Genomic DNA, 18,884 nt, shown 5'->3' on the forward strand with positions numbered 1-18,884 from the left:
TGACAGACCTAAAACAGGATATGAATGTACTTTTCATTTTAATAATAACGCTTAAAAGTCATCGATTCTTTATTTCTAACACGACGAGATCCAAAAATGTTGCGGGATGCGCGAACTGTTCCTCATGTCTAGCCCACCCTAAGTAATGTAAAACGCTCATGACGCGATGACGTGGGCGCTGCAGCCTGTACTTCGGTATTGATTTATCTTTTTGGAGAAGCTTATTACTTGTCATATTACTTGTTTGTTGTTTCAGATAGCACTTTAATTAAACTATAAGCCCCAGCTGCTCATGTTACCCCTTTAAAAAATCAAATAGCAATTTCATACATTTAGCCATTAATTTCGATGATGCCTCCTATGCAGTATTTCATTACTTATTATTACCTATAATTTGAGTTACTTTTCGTTTGCGCCGGGCTTGGGTTTTTTTTGAGCATTGTCCTTTCATTGTTTTACCATTGGTCTGCCATTTCGTCTCATACTCTATTGATGGTTTCTACATACAGGGTTACTTGTAAGTAGACCGCATCTTTTCATGAGGTCATGGTATAGGTCAATAAGGACAAATTTGACCATGGGATACCTACACTGGGCAAGAGTTAACCAGTCTCAATATATTCGAATTTCAAGATCTTTTCTTTACAAGTCGTCTAGGTAAACGTATAAATTTGTATTATTATTAGTTAAAAGTCTCGTTTTTGTGTGTTTTTGAATCACATAAATTCGAGAATCACAGCACTACTTAAATATTTCGTTTCGTGTAGACAAGAGTTTTGTCGGTACAAATTTGGCCAACCTAAGGAAAAAGACTGTCAATCTATTTTAACAAAATATTTTTAATCTGTTCTTACTTCTTGAGCAAGTTAGTCCGTGATCTGTTTTGTAATTTTTTGATTTGTCTGCCTATTTGTTTCTTCATTGAGGAAACTGGACTAAATATTACATTGTGTCGATTTAAAGTGCAGTATCAAGAAGATATGTGTGTGTAATTAACGAATTTGCTTCAAAATGGGGGACGATACTGATATAAAGTCTTTGCCATTGTCATGCCTTCCATCGAAAACTAGGGAATTGTTATCATGCCTGTTGGATACCCCTAAAATTATCCCAAACGATGGACCCGTGAAGCTGCCCAGGTAATTATATTGTTGTTTTCTTAATGTAGTTGTAATCAGTGAACGTTTTACCAATTAAAATAAAGACAAGACGCCAACCACTTGTTCATAAGTTATTTTTTGTATGCATATGAGTAATCAAAATGCAAGAGCTCTATTTTTAACTTAGGTAATACATATTGAAAATGATAAAAGTTAGGTGTATATCCATTTATTGTGTCTCACAGCCAAAGCTGAGGAACAAGTTTTTCTTGTCAACATGTCTGTTTACATAGCAAGATTGTAATTAGGTAACAACTTTGTTATCACATTACCATCTGTTTTCTTAAAACACAATATTTGTGTTGTTTGTAAAAAGTATGATATGGTAATGAGTAGTGATAAAGGTGAAAACTGAAGTGATAAGTGGCTCACTGACCTATCAACTGTAATACATAGCTATGTATGGTACATTGCATAGTTGGTGTAAACAGGGAGCCAACTTGTTTGTACAGTTTCATGCCATCAATTACAGACAATTATGACAAACTGTTTTGTTGCTCTAACATATCCCATAGAATACTATGGTTTTATTACAAGAAATAAGTACAGTTATTTTGTTTCCAATTAAAGACAAATAATAGATGATCAAGTTACAGTTATCTTTTATGTCAATGTAAGCATTCTGAAATTGATTGTTACAATAATTTCAAATTAGGTTTCAATATTCTCAATATTTAATGTTGTCTACCTATTTGTCACAAAAAGTTCAACAGTTCTCACTGCATAAATTAGATAACAATAGTTACTTCATGGGCTAGAGAGTGGTTCAAAGTTCTAAATAGTTTATTTACTGACACAGTTCAATTTTCAACACAAATTGGCTTATCCAAAATATCAGTACATAGCAGGGTAACTTTAGAAAGTAACTATAATTTATTAACCCAGGGACTGGCGTGGCTTAGCATACCTGGTCAATGTGTCAGCAGAAAAGGCAGAATATATAAAACTCCAACCACAGAAGACTACAGAAATCTTACAAATCTGGCAGAAAGACCACACAGCTACCGTTGGTCAGTTACTGAGCTACTTGGAGCTCTTGGATCGTTACGATGTGTACGACGATCTGTGCGATGATCTCAAGGAATCCATTAAGAGGAGAGAAATTATAGGTAAGTTGTAACAAGCTATCTAGCTATCTGTAGTCATATCAGACAGACACCCAGATTTAATACCCAATTAAGGTCAGCTTGCAATATGACTCATAGAACCGATTATTAAGGTTACCTTTCTAGACATTCTTCTTGAACATTTTTAAGTATTATTTTCAGTGTTAATAGTGTTTGTGAGATTCTTCGCTATATTCTAAGTAGAAATATTGTTTAGAAAAAAAGGCAAAATAAGTACCTAACTGTCCTAGTTCCTGGCTACTATGAATGTAAATAGTGTGTGTTATGTAACAATGTTTCTTGACAAGACCTTATCTTGTTACAGTGAATAGGCAAAATCAAATAGCAATAAACAACAATAACAACGATGATCAGAAAGTGTTCAGCGCCATCACGTATGATGATGCACCGGGCTACGAGCAGCATTATGATGCATTTATCTTGTACGCCAAGGAGGACAAACACTTTGTTGACGAGCTGATCAATAGAATGACTGCTGCAGGCTTCCAGGTATTTTGACAAATAATATTTTGAGGTAAAAACTGCAATAACATTTAAAATAAACTGGAATGGAAAATTAATAAAGTCATGTTTCTAACTGAGGGACTCTTTTTGAGTCTTTGCTATTGTAATGATATTCACAAATGTTTTTAAAATTTTGTGTTTGTGCATAAAAAGTATTTTCCGGTATAAAAGTGAAGGAAAACTTTTGATTTTAATAAACGTCAAAATACTTTTGCACACAGCTGTCAATTGTTAATGCTCATTTCAAAGAATTACAATAGATAACATTTTTGATGAAAGCATAAATTACTTAGCACTGATTTAAACGAACTTATATTAGGTAGTAATAAGTCAAAGATTAATTTATTTTTATACATTTTAAACCTTATCGTAAATCCGATAGCCGATATTAGGTATAACATCGGAAAGATTAAATAGACGAGGCAAAGGACATGACTAAATTGAAACGCATTGCAAAAGACTTTTTGGCGGTTTTTAAATAATATCTATTCAGGAAAATCTCGCTTTCATCAATCAATTAGGAGTATTATAAGTACAAAAGTCAGTTTTACTATCTAACACGAGTCAGATTAACCGATATTTAAAACTGAATCTAGATCGATTTAGTTTTTGCTACACGGAAGGGAGTTACGTATCTTATAGGGACGTTATCTATATCGATAAGAAGAACCTTAATGCGATTAGCGATAATAGCAAGAGGTAAATAATAAATCTGTTTCAAGACTTATGTTGTTTTGTTATTAGAATGAGAGGATTAATTCGAATGAGCTTAGCAACAAAGCCTAACAACTTTGTGAACGAAGATATTTGTCGATAAGGAAATGTGCAAATTAATTCACCTATTAGATGTAAATAAGACTAGATTTTTGAACATATGTGTAATGTAGATATACAAATCGTATCAGCTTACTTCGATCAATCTGATTATTATTATTAAAATCGTATTACAATATTTAACACCGGAAATCAATTAAATTTTATAAGGCGCAGTACTTACTGTTGTGTACAATCATTTTCGGTACAAAGTTTTGTTGTTTGTGATAAGCGCGATACACCTTGGACGGTAAACATAAATTAATCATCAAAAGCAATCGTGCTTTAAAATACATATAAAATCTTTGGGCGGTGCGGTGATAATCTCTTACCATAGGTTTTATTTTCGGTCAGGAAGTCGACAAAACCATAATATCTATCCCGCCCGCTAAAGCTGGAAGTGTGTGACGGAGTTTTCTAGCTATTATAACTCAATCCATGTTCATTCTTTTGTCGTTTGTATTTTGAACAATTGCGTAGCTCCTACCAGACCCCTAATATACTGACGCCTCTACAACCATATACCACAAATATGGTAATATACTAGTTTTAACTTTTATACCTCTTTCTGCAGCTATGTACGGAAGACAGACTGCAAGCAGGCCACATGACGCCGTACGCGCCGGTCGCGCAGCTGATCTCGGAGCGGTGCAAGCGCATCATACTCGTGTGCTCGCCCGAGTTCCTCAGCAGCCAGGCCAACACGTTCTATAGGGATTACGCTCAGGCTGTCAGCATTGGTAAGTGCCATCATTTATCTGAGTAAAATATATTTACAAATATGTATAATTTTATTGAGACGTCTGCAAAATCTATTAAAAATATTATGTATATACTCATTTGAAATCCTAGTTTTAGATACCTATTGTTGATTATTTAAGGATCAAAATATACATAATGATTTTTAAGGATGTGTCACAGTAAAGGAATGCCTTTTTAAATTTTGTAGTAGGTAGTTTTGCTACAAGACCTAGTGCCAATTTTCACAAATCCTTCAACAAAAGTAATAAAATACTCACTATTTAAAACTTAAATTCCCCATTCCAGAATCAAGTCACCACAAAATAATCCCCATAATGTACCGCGAGTGCCAGCTGCCCTCGCACCTGGCGTTCTACCACAAGCTGTACTACAACGAGCTGGAGGACCGCGCGCTGTACGACTTCTGGCTCAAACTGCGCCAGTCGCTCGAGCTGGCTAGAGCTGCACCCACGCCCAGGATCGCTAACAGGTATTACTGGACTTATAAATGGGTGTAAGAGTGTGTGAGTGTATGTTGAGATGTTATTTGGAAATGGAAGCATGGAGATACGTATCCTGGTAAGAGATAGGTTACTGTGTATTCGTGTGCGGGATGTAAGTCCTTCGGGATATGGGTGAATGTTGCTGTTTCACAAAAAAAAAAATAAAAAAAAAAATTGTTATGGTTAGAGCCGGTTCTATCTTACGTGTCTTTATATGCAGTGCTTGGACAACCGAAGGCGAAGTGCGGTCTATTTACCCTTTAAAGAAACATCCATGATCTTGCCATTTACTTTAACATTAATCTTTCTTATTTCCAGAATGAATGGCAACACAATAGCAACCTCAATGCCTCAAATCAAAATCGTGGAGCTGCCCTCAAGCAAGACTTGCAACGAATACCTCGATGACAACCACCTGTTCTTACCATCTGCCAGCAAAAGCATCTCTATGAACGAACTAGATTCCCTCAACGTACACACTCTCACAGCCGACTGCAACTCTCTAAGCAGTGTCAGTCAGAAGAGTGTCTCCAGTGTCAAAAAGAAGAAAAAACCCAAAATAATAAACTGGTTCCTCAAACATTTGAAAATATCGAAGACAGAAGAAGCAATAATGGTTGCCACATAAACAAAGCTTGGTAAATGCTTAAACTTGAAATACTGCGTCAGCTTCACATTTTAAGAATAGAATATTGTAATTTATTCTATGCTTCAAAAATGCTGGAATGCAATGACAAAAAACGGTAAAAAATTAAAAGCGAAAGGTAGCCGTGGTGAAAATGGACGCACAATAAGCTTGATTGAATTGGCAAATGTAACTTTACTTATTACTTTATAGCTTGTATATGTAACATTGTAATCACGCACTTCACAAAATTCTATAGTACATATCTTCAAGTGGCACCCTTACAGGTAATCTGCTAGGAATAAAATTTAATATTCATCAGAATTTATATCCTAAGAAATTTAAAATTGAGAGCCTTGGTCATCGCTTAAAGTTAAGATAGACTGTCAGTGATAAAAAATATGATAGAAGTCATTAATAATCAATTTGTTCGCAAACTTCTCATATTACTCAATCGCTTTTTGCTTTAAAAGTGCCTAGACGTATAATTATAATATCATAAGAGATGTATAATCTATACGAATAAGGAGACATTTAGTATACTAAACAAAACTTTTTATAATACAAATTGTTATTATAAGAAAGTTTATTTTTCGAAAATTTATTACGATAAATAGTTATAAGTCAGAGAGTCGTACCTTGTACGAGGTTTAATTAGTCCTTAAATATAATTGAATTATTATGATAATTCATATGTTATTGTTACGATTGCTTGTCCGTTAGAGTTTATATACATAATTCTTTCAAAATTGTGATATTTGTTGAATTTGGAATAGGTCTTTGGAAAAAAAAATTCACACACTAAAATATAAGTACGTATAAAAAACAGAAAAGGAACCTAAACAATGTATTATAGTTATTATAGGCGATAAAATTGTAAAAAGACAACATATTTTTGGAAACATTGTAAGCCCAAAAACGTATTTTGTAAACTTCTTCCATTTAAAAGTTGTGATTTTTATAAACTTATGAAATGAAATAATGATTATTGAATATACACGTGTTGACCTTTTTGTCAATTTTACTATTTTTAGTGATAACTGTTTACTTTCAAATTCTCTGTAAACTGTAAATATATTATGATAAGTTACAGTGGTATTTCATTTTGGTACACAATATTTTACACGAATTTCCCCTATTCATGTAAGTAGAAGTAACTGCGAATTAATTATATTTTAGCAAGTAAATCTGAAATTGGTATAAAATAAATAAAGACTACATATAAAACATAAATATAGTATATTTATTACGAATTAATAATAACATTGTATATTCGTACAAGATGGTCGTTTCCACAACTTGCCAACATTATTTTATTATCCTCAGTAGGCTTGAAAGTAAGTTTTTTTACAGCCAGATGGTGGGCAGCGCTGAAATAAAACATACAAAAAATATAAACAAAACATAAAACATGCAAAAAGGTTTGGGCTCGTCCGGGATTTGAACCCGGGACCTCTCGCACCCTAAGCGAAAATCATACCCCTAGACCAACGAGCCGCTTGTAGTATTGCTCGAAATAGTGAGTTGGTTTACCCATACTTAACGTCACATCACATTATTTCAGAAACGTGTAAAAAAAAATGGAATCTCCACAAAATTTCTTCATCAAAGAAAGGCTTAAAGTTCTTAGCATGTACAGGCGAGATACACTAGAAACTTGTAACTAAAATAAATATATTTAGCAAATAAGATCAACCTGATACACATACCTATTATCCAACTCCTTTAGTAGACTCCAACCTTCAACTCCGAAGTGGTATATCCGGATTATTCCGGTTTCCAATCCAATGGCCAGTACTAAACCGTCTCCATTGTATGGCGCAAATGCTAGTGCCGTGACGGAAATGTTCACCTCTAGTGCTTTGCCTAGGAGGCCGTAGTCGCCTAGAGATGAGTTCGACGGTCCATTTTCTGACCAGACGCAGACCTGGATATGGTGAAATAAAGTTTAGTGTTAATTTTAATTTTTTTTTTGTTTGAGTGATTGATATTTTGGTAGTATCAAATAGCACTATCATTTGCAATAGGATTGCGACATTGTGATGTCAATTAAATATTTAAACTAGCTGTAAATACCGCGATTTTTAATATATTTACTCTTATTTGTTTAGGAAAAAGTGGGTACCCTGTATACTCAAATGCTTAAAGTAAGTCACGAGAATAATTTTCACTTTAGCAGCATTTTTTTTCAAAATAATTTTATATATTTGTAACATATAGCTCCAAAATCTCACCTTCCCATCTCTAGATCCAGTTCCGAAAGCCTTACTATCCCGCGTCCACGCACAGCACCAGATTATCCTCGTATGTACGCCGTTCGTCTTGTCCGTGCTCGCGACCATATCAAACGAGTTTGAACCCTGTTGCCTCTGGTATAAGGTCCAGCGTCTATCGCGGGATACTGTGAGTAGTTGTTGACTGTTCGGCGAAAATGCTAGTTGGGTTACTGTCAGTTGGTGGGATACTAGCTTTTGGATTTGTTGCCAGTTTGATGTGTCCCTGTAATAATGTAATTGATATTTTTATAAGAAGTTATGTAGTTGGTAAAACTTATGTTCTGGGAATTATATAAGAACAGTATATGTCATCCTCCGAGCCTTTTTTCTCAACTATGTATGTTGGCTTCCAGTCTAACCAGATGTAGCTGAATACCAGTGCTTTACAAGGAGCGACTGCCCTCCTCAACCTAGTTACCCCGGCAACCCAATACCCCTTGGTTAGACTGGTGTCAGACTTATTGGCTTCTGACTACCCGTAACGCCTGCCATGGATGTTTAATGACAGCCGGACCTACAGTTTAACGTACGTGTTCTGTACATGTATTTCCTTACAATATAGACTCTTACCATATAATAACAGCCGCATGCTCCGCGCTGGTGGCCTTGCATGCGGAGGCGAGCAGGGTACCGTCAGCGCTGGCGGCCAGCGCAAACACCTCATACCCGTGACCATACAGCTTCTGCACTTCTGGCCATAGTGTGTTCTGCATTAGTGTCTCTTCTGTTGGGGGCTCTGGAATACAATATTGGCTTTTTGTAACTTCTTAAAATGTTATCGATCTTCGAAAATACGGAAAGGATAGATTTCTCGCAGATAGAGATCTTAACTACTAAACTGTGTCTATCGCGGTTTCGCGCCCTGAATTTCAATGAAATTCTGTACTCAGATAGATAGCCTGAAAGTCAGAGATTCAGAGCCGAAGAAAAGACAAAGGCTAATATTTATCCAGATGCGATAAGTAGCGGTTCGCTTCAGGTTCATTTTTTTCCAATATAGTCTTTGCACATTTTAACATTGAAACAACATCATTATTTATCATAAAGTAAATAACCACTAGAGAGCGCACTCGCCAATTTCTTCTGAGAACACGACTCACCACTGCGGGCGGGGGGACGCGGCATAATCCGCGGCTACTATTGGTTAGTTCACGGTCGCTACTAAAGGATCGTACTGATCGTAGCCTTATAGTACGCGCAAAATCACTAACTTTTGGCGAGCGTCGGGGCACTGTATGCGCAGTCAAGTGGTTTTATAGTCTTTGTTATTTATCATAGAATGCCATCTGTCATGAAGTTTTTTTTTTTAAAGACAGTAGCTTTCAAATGGATGTTCTCACCAGTCATATCAACAGGCGTGAAGAAGCCGTCGTTATCATCATCAGCGTCCTGTTGGTCCTCGTCTCCTATGAACACCGCCTTGTTCGATAGGCCTAAGGAAGGTACCGCTGCACCTTCCGGTCCTGAAATATTTCACATACAAAAATATGTAGTGATACACTATATTATGATATTAAGTTCTTCTTCATGTATTTACTGTTTAAAATATTTTTTTATACATAAATGGTTAAATAAATAAATAACATTATAATTATAGGATGCTACAATGGCATAACTAATAAAAAACAGTTAGATTGATTCAGTGCAATATTTACTTTAAAATACTACAAACTGAGGCAGTTATGTTATTTACATGTCCAACATTGCATGAATATTAACATTCCTCCAAAAAAGTTTGAAGATGTGTAGATCAAACAGAACCAATTTTTTTCCAAAGTACCAAAACCCACTCACCTCCTTTAGCGCCCTCTATAACCATTCCAGTAATATTCTTGAAGTTATTGACAAAGTTGTGCGGCGCCGTGAACACTCGTATCACCTTCTCTTCGGCGGCTGAAGCGAAACTCGTGCTGTTTATAAGCGCGAGGGAGGATAAGTCGTAGCCGTGGACTTGTGGCCGGGCTATCTCGTGCCATTCCGTACCTGGGGATGGACAAAGTCATATGAGAAGTGTATCAATAAATATTACAATACAAACGTCTGTTCATGAGAAATAAAAAAAAACTACTGGGTTTCCTAGGCTATTTGCACCAACGGATAGAAATAATGTATAAGGAAGATTGAGGTATATAATTGCTCCCTTCAGCAGATTCACCTGCGTCCAGTGGGAATTTTCTCAATGAGTGGACTATTTGAAGGGGAGTGAAAGATTTTTTCAAATCTTACTAATAGTTCCTGAGATAAACACGTTCAAACCAACAAATTTTCGTAGGTGTTTAAATTGATTTTGGACTTTATTTCAATGCACCAATGGCGATAACAGTTTGACCGTAGACAATACTTTTCAATGCGTGCCATCTTGCCGACCTCAGAAAGGTTTGTGTACTCACCATGTTCTGTATTCCAAGGCGCATGCACCCTGGTGGTCTGGTCAGCGGAGAGGCTCATGAGGTACCGTCCCTCACGCTCCCACCTCACGTCCTCCACCGCGCTGAAGTGGCCTCCGCATACCACTGCTGGCTTCCATTGACCTGTTTCCTGAATATTAAGATTTAACATTATAAACTTGGCATTTATTAAAACTTTTAATATTTATATGTTGCTTTTTAACCGCTCAATTTTGATGAGCGAGGGAGCGAAGGATTCTAAAATTGTGTTTTAAAAATTAAAATACTGAGCGATAGAGAGGGAATCAACGTGCAACACGTAACTCTTCATCCCACCTCATCGAGGAAATTACTAAATGCAAAAAAAAGAAAATGGTGCGCGCATGGCAACTTAAAAAGATTATAACTATTAACAATATCTAAAAATAAAAAAATAGCAGCGTTTTACCTGAAATAAAACGCATATTAAATACTTACCTTATTTGAAGCTTACTAGTTTGAGATAGGCACCTACGTGTTTTCCGCTTTTATCTCCGTCCTTTTCTACCCCATATCTTGCATCTCTCTCGCACATCGACCAGTTTCACTCCCCACCAGGCAGGAGGCGACGAGTGTTCTCGGCGGCCACAGTTCGTCATTGAGTCGAAAACACCAGGCAGAAATTCAAGTGTAAGCTTCAAATAAGGTAAGTATTTAATATGCGTTTTATTTCAGGTAAAACGCTGCTATTAAATTCTTGACCGTTATTTGAAGCTTACTAGTTTGAGACGTGTTTGTTATCGCCTGGTGGAAGTGGACGCCAATGTGAGCAAAAGCACAATGAAATTGTGTATGTAAATAGGTACTTAGGTACACGAGTAATCACATCAGTAAGTATGTGTATTGCGTCCTGGAATACTAATGTAATAAAAGTTAACTGGTACTGGTACTCAGCTACATCCTGCTAGACTGGAAGCCGACCCCAACATAGTTGGGAAAGGGGCTCGGAGGATGAGTAATAAAATTAAAAGAGAGATGCAAGAACAAAAGCAAAATTGATTTCATTTTCTAATAGTAATTAACAAAAATATTGCGATACTTCTTAATAACAATAGTAACAAAAATATAGACATTAATCAGCTGGATTAATTAAATAATCGAGATAACTTGCTACTTCTATTTAGTGGGTATCTTTCTCTTCTGTAAAAATGGGCAAATGTATTGCCTGATCGCCAATTACCCTTGGCTAATATATCGTCCAAAGGTATATTGTCAACACAGATTTTGACGCTACCGCCGAGTGGAAGCTTCCTGGGGTTGTAGTTATTCCTGCCTCTTTTAACAATGTCTTAATCCAAATAATATAATCCGCAATCATCGTTCGGGTGCCTGCCTTTGGTTGGCCTCTAACGGATATAAATAAATTTAAGGAATTAGCCGATGTCCGTCTATCTTCTAACAAGGCTTTAGTCTTTCTGACCCAATACACTGGACTTAGATTTATATTTTCCTGATTATCCATCAAACAACAACCCGACTGCCCATGACTAGAACTGTCGGTCTTAGAGCCAAAGACTGGCCATAAGATTAAATTATCTTTGTTGTTTTTGAAATGTTCTGGGTCTATTGCAAGCAAGGAAAGATCACGGACTCGCCTTTCCGAAACAAGCTAGCAAAGAAAGAGCAGCAGTGTGCCTGGAAGTTGCAAAGGATTATTCTTGTCTACGTTTACTGCACTTAAGTAGGTTACCAATTGGTCAATATTCCAGATGGACGGCTTCCCGGGAACAGGTTTGCTCAGCGCTATTGATTTTAAAATGTGTCCGACTAGAACGTGTGAACCTAGCTCTCCAGTGGTTTCTGCATTGCATAGTGTAGCTATAACTGACTTGTGTAATAAAATAGTATTGTATGCTAGTTTATTTACTATGTGTAAGTCCGCAAAAAATTGGGTAAGTATAGGTCCAAATAGGGATTCAAGGATTCATAGGATCCAATTTCATACTTTTCGCCCCAATTTAACCATCGACTCCAAGCTGATTGATAAGTCTTGCGTGTGGATTGAAGAAGACTTCAGTCGGAGAGACTCCTTGTCCCTCCCCTCCCCATTTCCTTGACCTTGGCAGGGGTATCCCCGTTGCTGTGTCTATCGGTTTCTGCTCGAGGTTCATCGGTGTGTAGGGTACTGCTAATGATCGGGACTTCAAATCTGCTCGCCAAAATACCTGGTGCCACCGAAGGAACTACTATGAGATTAACTCCCGTTCCTGAATTGAGATGACTGAGGACCTACGGTATAAGGTAAGGTGGCGGTAATACCCATGCTAGCGGGTAAGTCCAAACTTGAGAAAAGGGCATCGTGGAACCCCGCTTTCGGGTCCTTCAGATCTAGGGCACGTAGTACACAACTATGTATCCCTGGGCTCGCTTCGAGGCAAATAGGTCCACTGCTGATACAAGATGCCCCTCCGGTGGAGGTTTGTGTCGGGAGAGATGGTCTGCATGACTGTTGAATAGGGCTGGTATATGATTCACGACGTGATAGATTTGATACAGCTCGAGATAACTGAATACTTTGTACGTCAAGTTCGGTAGGCTCCTTGATCGGGTGCCACCTTGATTTCTTAAATATGACACTACAGTCCCATTTTTGCATTGAAAAATGGCTGTTGATCTCCTTAGCAACTCGCCGTGATTATCCAGTTAATACTGCAAGCATCTCTTTCAGATCGCAGTGAAAGCCTTTTTCTCTCTTGTTCCATGAACCCATTACGGGCGTTCCGTTCAGTTGTGCCCCCATCCTACATCGGAGGCGTCCGTGGTTATAAGGTGACAGGGAAGTGGCGAATGAATATCCAAGGTTTGGTGGCAGCTGACCAGCCACCACTTTAGATCTGCTAAGGCATCTGCTGGTAGGTTCAACATTGCTATACTCCATTCACCGAGCCGTGAGCCCACAATGTAACCAAAGAATGACACTTTTCAAAATGGTGGGTATAACCCGACCGATGACAAAAACGTCACATTTTTATGTAAAATGTTCTTAGTATCTGTGGTTTTCAATTAAGTAGGGTTCTATGTATGACAGTCAAGACTTCTAGGTTCCTTTTACATGTAAACGATTTACTACATATTTAATTAAAATTAAGAAAACAATTTACGGCATTTATTATATTTGATTTCAAATAAGTTTGAAAAGATTGCATTGCAAGATTAGACATCGTTCTAAAATATAATTTCTAATGTTGTCAGTATATTACTTTCGTAGTTATTTTTATAAAATATGATCATTACTTCAATCGTGACTTATAAGAACCCTTTTTATGGTTTGTTCACCGTTTGGCTCACGGTTCCATGAATAGGGTAGGTATAGATTGCTGTTCAACACTGCATTGAGGAAAATGAGGAGAGCCCGGTAATGCAGTCTGCCGTATGGGACAACAAAAACTTGCGAAGTTTAAAAGTCCTATCAAGCTATGCAGGTCTTCTAAGTTTGTCGTGCTGTTTGTCACGTAGTGCGTTTTGTCATTATCTTGTTGATAATGCTTGCGATTTATTCACTTGCCATCCAAAACGTGGTGCAAATGATCCCAAAGTAGGCGAATATATCTTGGTGAGCCACCAGAAAATCAAGGTACACAATTATAAGTAACCCTTGAGTTTTCAAAGTTTGAGCCACCCAATTGGTCACTGTGGCGAAGGTCTTGGGTGCCGTGCTTAAGCCAAATGGTAGGCACGTAATCTGAAGCAGTCTTCTTCTGTATACTAGTCGAAGAACATGTCTGTGACCTTCGGCTAACGGAAGGTAGAAGTAAGCCTGGGCGAGATCCACTTGCACAGTCATTCGTCTTTCTGAAGAAACTTTAGCACGCGAAAAACATTTATTAAACTGAAGGGTTCCGTAATTATGAACTTGTTGAGAACCTTGAGATTGAGTATTGGACGGTTCTTTCCGTCGCCTTTCGGGCACAAGAAACATATTGGAAAGAAAGCTGGCAGAATTTGCAGCTATCAATAGAATTTTTTGTTTTATCATTTGGGATATGACGACATCCATCTCTTTGGACTCTCTGGTCAAATCTGGCATTATCTATCAAAGGTGGCTTTTGGCCAATGGTATCCGATACCCAGTTATTATTTTTGACAAGAAAGGCGGAGCTCCCATTTCTTTCCATTGGTCTTGATATAATGTTAGGCAACCCGCCTCGAAAGTCATAACTTACGTGCCTTGTTGGACGCATCAAAGTCCGCCTGCGGTCCTGGACGCTTTGTTTCGTCTGTTGGACATGGTTCTTATTGTAATTTACTCGTGATGTCCCAAGGGAGCCTTTAGAGTTTTGCGTCACACGCCATTCAGCGTGAGTGTGATTACCATTTCCCTTCGAGGGAAGGTTATAATGGCGACTCTTCGAAAGTCGATCCAAATAGCCACCCTGCGAGGGTAGATTGCAATGATGGTACGACCCGCAACATGCATGATTGGTACCCTGCGAGGGTCCGTGATAATGAGCCGACCCCTGCGGGGGGTGGCTAGTATACTTACTGGTCCCTGCTTTGTAATGATGCTGCGACTCGCAAAATGCAAGATTGGTACCCTGCGCGGGTCCGTGATAATGAAACGACCCCTGTGGGGGGTGGCTAGTATACTTACTGGTCCCCACTTTGTAATGATGCTGCGTCTCGCAACATGCAAGATTGGTACCCTGCGCGGGTCCGTGAAAATGAGCCAACCCTGCGGGGTGGCTAACATACTACTGGCAGTCCTAGGCGGAGCGTACCAAGTCTTTCAAGGCCGAAAAGCATCACACGCCGAGATAATGAGCCGACCCTACGGGGTGGCTAACAGACTTACTGGCAGTCCGAGGGAGCGTACCAAGTCTTTCAAGGCCGAAAAGCATCACACGCCGAGATAATGAGCCGACCCCTACGGGGGGTGGCTAACATACTTACTGGCAGTCCTAGACGGAGCGTACCAAGTCTTTCAAGGCCGAAAAGCATCACACGCCGAGATAATGAGCCGACCCCTACGGGGGGTGGCTAACAGACTTACTGGCAGTCCGAAGGGAGCGTACCAAGTCTTTCAAGGCCGAAAACCATCACACGCCGTGATAATGAGCCGACCCCCATGGGGGGTGGCTAACAGACTTACTGGTAGTCCGAGGGGAGCGTACCAAGTCTTTCAAGGCCGAAAAGCTTTCTTGACACCATCAGCCCTCTTCAAGTGCGGTAGTGATCAGTCCGAACTAAGGAGATGCTGGTTGGACCACACCTCACACCATTCTTTTTTGTCAAACCGTTGAACGCCTTGCAGGATTGAACTAGGGCCACAGGTGCCTTAGGAACTTCGGGCTTGCTTTCTTTTCCATAGTCACGTGCACGGGCTGTGGTAGCTTTATTATTTACCGCATCTGTATTTGCTTTATAAGTCACTTATTCTGAAAACAAATTACTGAAAAAAAAAAAAAGTACACGGAAGAAACTCGTGACAAAAAAGGGGTAGATGTACAAAATATTAACACTTGATTTCGCAAAATCGAATATCGAACGGTAAAACCGTTAACAAATTGTATAAAATATTATAAACTCACCTGTGTTCTGCGAGAGCACTGAGTTTATTTTTCAACGAAATACTACAGCGGTTGGTTAGACCAACCTTCTCGGGCGGAAAACAAGACGCCAATGACGAACTGTGGCCGCCGAGAACACTCGTCGCCTCCTGCCTGGTGGGGAGTGAAACTGGTCGATGTGCGAGAGAGATGCAAGATATGGGGTAGAAAAGGACGGAGATAAAAGCGGAAAACACGTAGGTGCCTATCTCAAACTAGTAAGCTTCAAATAACGGTCAAGAATTTAATATATATAATTTCATCGAAACTCAAAAAGGAAATTACTTATTGTAAACAAACTAAATGGCGCGCGCATGTAACTATCAAATACGAAATAGCTATTAAAACTTGTTTATTTAAAAACTGAGTTTAAAAATAAAATGAGGGTGAATATTGAATCATAAAAATTACTTAATTAGTTGAATCATTATTTTAAGCAGTGGTTTATTTGTTTAATAGGTATTTATTTAAATAGTCTTATCAAGATTGTCATAAACGGAGCATTACATACCATGTAACCATGTTCTAAATTCAAATCACTTTGCCGCTCTACAGAACAAAACTGCAAAATTAACTAGTCTTTCCAAGATGGTGGGATGAAAATGAAATTGTTGCTTTTGTGGATATAAATAAATAAACTTTTGATAAATGTGTCACGTGTGCAGTTAAAACGAGGTAAGATTTAATATTCTGTGCATGTTGTAGTGTTTTTTTGTATCAATTAGCAGTTCAGATCGGCAATTTTCGTCAAAGTACAAAATATTGCATTTGTTACTTCTATTTCTCGAGTTATACTGTTGTAAATTCCAGTTCGAATTTTTCGAGACGGTGCAGCATGTTTTTTTAGGATTAATGACCTATGCCAAAACACATACCTTACAAAGATTCCAAATATGGAAGGAGCCATTGTATCCATGTCCCAAGAACGACTTGCCGTCAGGTCCAAACCTGCTTCCGTAGAAACCCAGCCCATTCCCCCCCACTTCTCCTACTCTCACACGTTCCACCCAGGCGCCTTCACCCTCCCCCTTCTCTGGTGATGACTCGGGCTCCCAGATGATGACAGTCTTGTCAAGTGATGATGACAGTAGACGGTAGATCGGCTTTTTGTTTGTTTCTGGTTAAAAATTGTACTATGTTAGATGTATACAGAAAACCATGTAGAATTTTAATTTTGATATTACCTAAATACGTTACTAATATTAAAGTGGAAGTCAAAGTTTGCTGAAAGCTAAAATGGGTTAATCAATGAAGATATTTCATGAATCTGGGTTGTTCCTGGGAAATGGAGAATAAGCTACTTTTTATCCAGGAGTGGGATGCGATGAATACTAAGGGTCTGAAAAACTGTATTACCTCCAATTCCTGGAGGCTGCCACTGCACCCCATACACCCAGCCCTCATGGCCAGCCAGCACTGCTTCCAACTTCACAGACCAGTTCTCTCCGTAAGCCAGGAATAGCTTCTCTTCCACCTTAATGCCTTTGGAGACTGGTTGTTGTACATGCTTTTCTATGCGCCATAGACGGATGTATGTGTCTTGGGAAGCTGATGCCAGCAGTATTGTTGAGTTGTCTGTGGAATAATAAAAAATTGCCAGTTTAAATAATGAAGTTCATGTATATTAATGAATTCACCAAAAAATATTTGTTGTCTGAAATATTCTGCCTCTCAATTTTCTTAACAACTTTGGTACAATAAAATATTACTTTCCTTGCCTTAAAAGTTTAACAATGGTTTAGGTTTTTGAAAATTGGATTGATTTAGGCTCAATAATTTTTTAGAATCACAAAAAAAAACACTCTTCAACTTACCTACATCCTGAACATCCAACCCTCGTACCCAGTCCTCATGTCCAACCAATGTATGTACCTTGTGGTACTCGTCACCAACATACACATGTATCTTATGATCATCCAGAGCACAGAACAGTATGAGCTTGCGTGATGTTGGTAGGATGTGCGAGTGGAGTGTCAGGCAGAGACCGGAGTTCAGGTTTATTATTTGTTTGAGGACGGTCACATCTGGAATTGGTAATTTCTAGATTAGGAATTATAATTTTTAGAGTTCCATTCGTGATAATACTTAGATATATTAAATGTCTCAATTGCTATAAGCTGCATTTTCAAGTACTTCACATATTTGGCCCATATCTATATCTGATCCCTTACCATCTTTCCGCTCCCAAACTCGTACAGTAGAATCAATAGATCCAGTATAAACTAACAGCGTATCGTCATTATAGACACCATGAATACACGTAACCCCATCCGTATGTCCTGATAGACTATTCGTGACTTTCCACACGCCGTCTACTAAGCTCCATATGGCTGCGGTCTTGTCAGCAGAACCAGAGATCAGTTCCGTACAGGTCCCGTCTGGTTTGCAGAGCCATTTTACGGTGTTCACTTGGGAGCGATGGTGGCTCAGCACCGTTAGAGGGTCTTTGCCTCGGAGATTCTGAAATAGAGTAGACTAATAGGTAATCCGTTGTAAACATTCGTTCGATCATAGCTTCAACCCACAGTTTGACCAGTGTCCTGAGGGAACTACTTCTAGTACATGGATAAAAAATATCCTATATGTTATTCTGATAAAAGTATCATATTACTACCAAGTTACATTAAAATTTTAAAATCTATTCAGTAGTTTTTGCGCGAAAAAGTATAACAAAATTTTACGTTTATAATATTTAGTAAAATTGCTTCCAGTTTATTAAGTTTTATGAGTAACGAGTTGGTAAATGATCGAGCATATAATACAAAAGTTGTGAAAACATATAAATCTTGAAAAACCTCACCGTATCGTGAACAACAACAGAGTTGGAAGCACCAAAACAAATGAGTCCTTGTCCATTCCAGTCGATAATTTCTGGCGTGCGGTTACACGCCACGGATGTGTAAACTTGTTCCACACTTACTTTCATTGTTTAATCATTTATTGTATAATATAAACATTAAAAAATCTATTAAACTCTCTCAAATGCCAGTTTTGAGGTTATAATAAACATATGGTTGACACTTGCTTGAATTTGACGTTTCATGTTTTTTATGTGCAATCAGTACTTATTTTTGTTAGGCCATCTTCAGTGTATTAAATTTTCGTCTTGTTTCCGTTGATATTTGGAATTTACATAGCATATTTGTTTGTGTTTATGTAAAAT

The 18,884-nt window shown here is 38.2% G+C and overlaps 2 protein-coding genes and 1 non-coding gene across 3 annotated transcripts; 1 reads left to right on the forward strand and 2 right to left on the reverse strand.

The window, feature by feature from the left end:
* The first annotated feature begins 811 nt into the window (after positions 1-811).
* Positions 812-6,506, forward strand: LOC110374863 (myeloid differentiation primary response protein MyD88). Its single transcript, XM_021332762.3, has 6 exons — positions 812-1,139; positions 2,046-2,269; positions 2,592-2,776; positions 4,179-4,344; positions 4,652-4,835; positions 5,167-6,506. Exons 1-6 carry the CDS (start codon positions 1,012-1,014, stop codon positions 5,474-5,476), a joined length of 1,197 nt encoding a protein of 398 aa, XP_021188437.3. The 5' UTR covers positions 812-1,011; the 3' UTR covers positions 5,477-6,506.
* Positions 6,507-6,695: 189 nt separating this feature from the next.
* Positions 6,696-18,771, reverse strand: LOC110374862 (elongator complex protein 2). Its single transcript, XM_064036181.1, has 12 exons — positions 18,522-18,771; positions 17,893-18,181; positions 17,536-17,745; positions 17,078-17,296; positions 16,597-16,838; positions 10,140-10,287; positions 9,544-9,732; positions 9,090-9,212; positions 8,320-8,485; positions 7,708-7,972; positions 7,183-7,400; positions 6,696-6,843 (listed from the first exon to the last, which is right to left on the reverse strand). The coding sequence occupies exons 1-12, from the start codon at positions 18,645-18,647 to the stop codon at positions 6,720-6,722; spliced, it is 2,319 nt and encodes a 772-aa protein (XP_063892251.1). The 5' UTR covers positions 18,648-18,771; the 3' UTR covers positions 6,696-6,719.
* Trnap-agg (transfer RNA proline (anticodon AGG)) lies at positions 6,899-6,970 on the reverse strand. The gene has a single exon. It is a non-coding gene; the product is annotated as a tRNA-Pro (tRNA).
* Positions 18,772-18,884: the final 113 nt, after the last annotated feature.

The sequence above is a fragment of the Helicoverpa armigera genome, chromosome 9 (assembly GCF_030705265.1).
Source record: "Helicoverpa armigera isolate CAAS_96S chromosome 9, ASM3070526v1, whole genome shotgun sequence".
NCBI lineage: Eukaryota > Metazoa > Arthropoda > Insecta > Lepidoptera > Noctuidae > Helicoverpa > Helicoverpa armigera.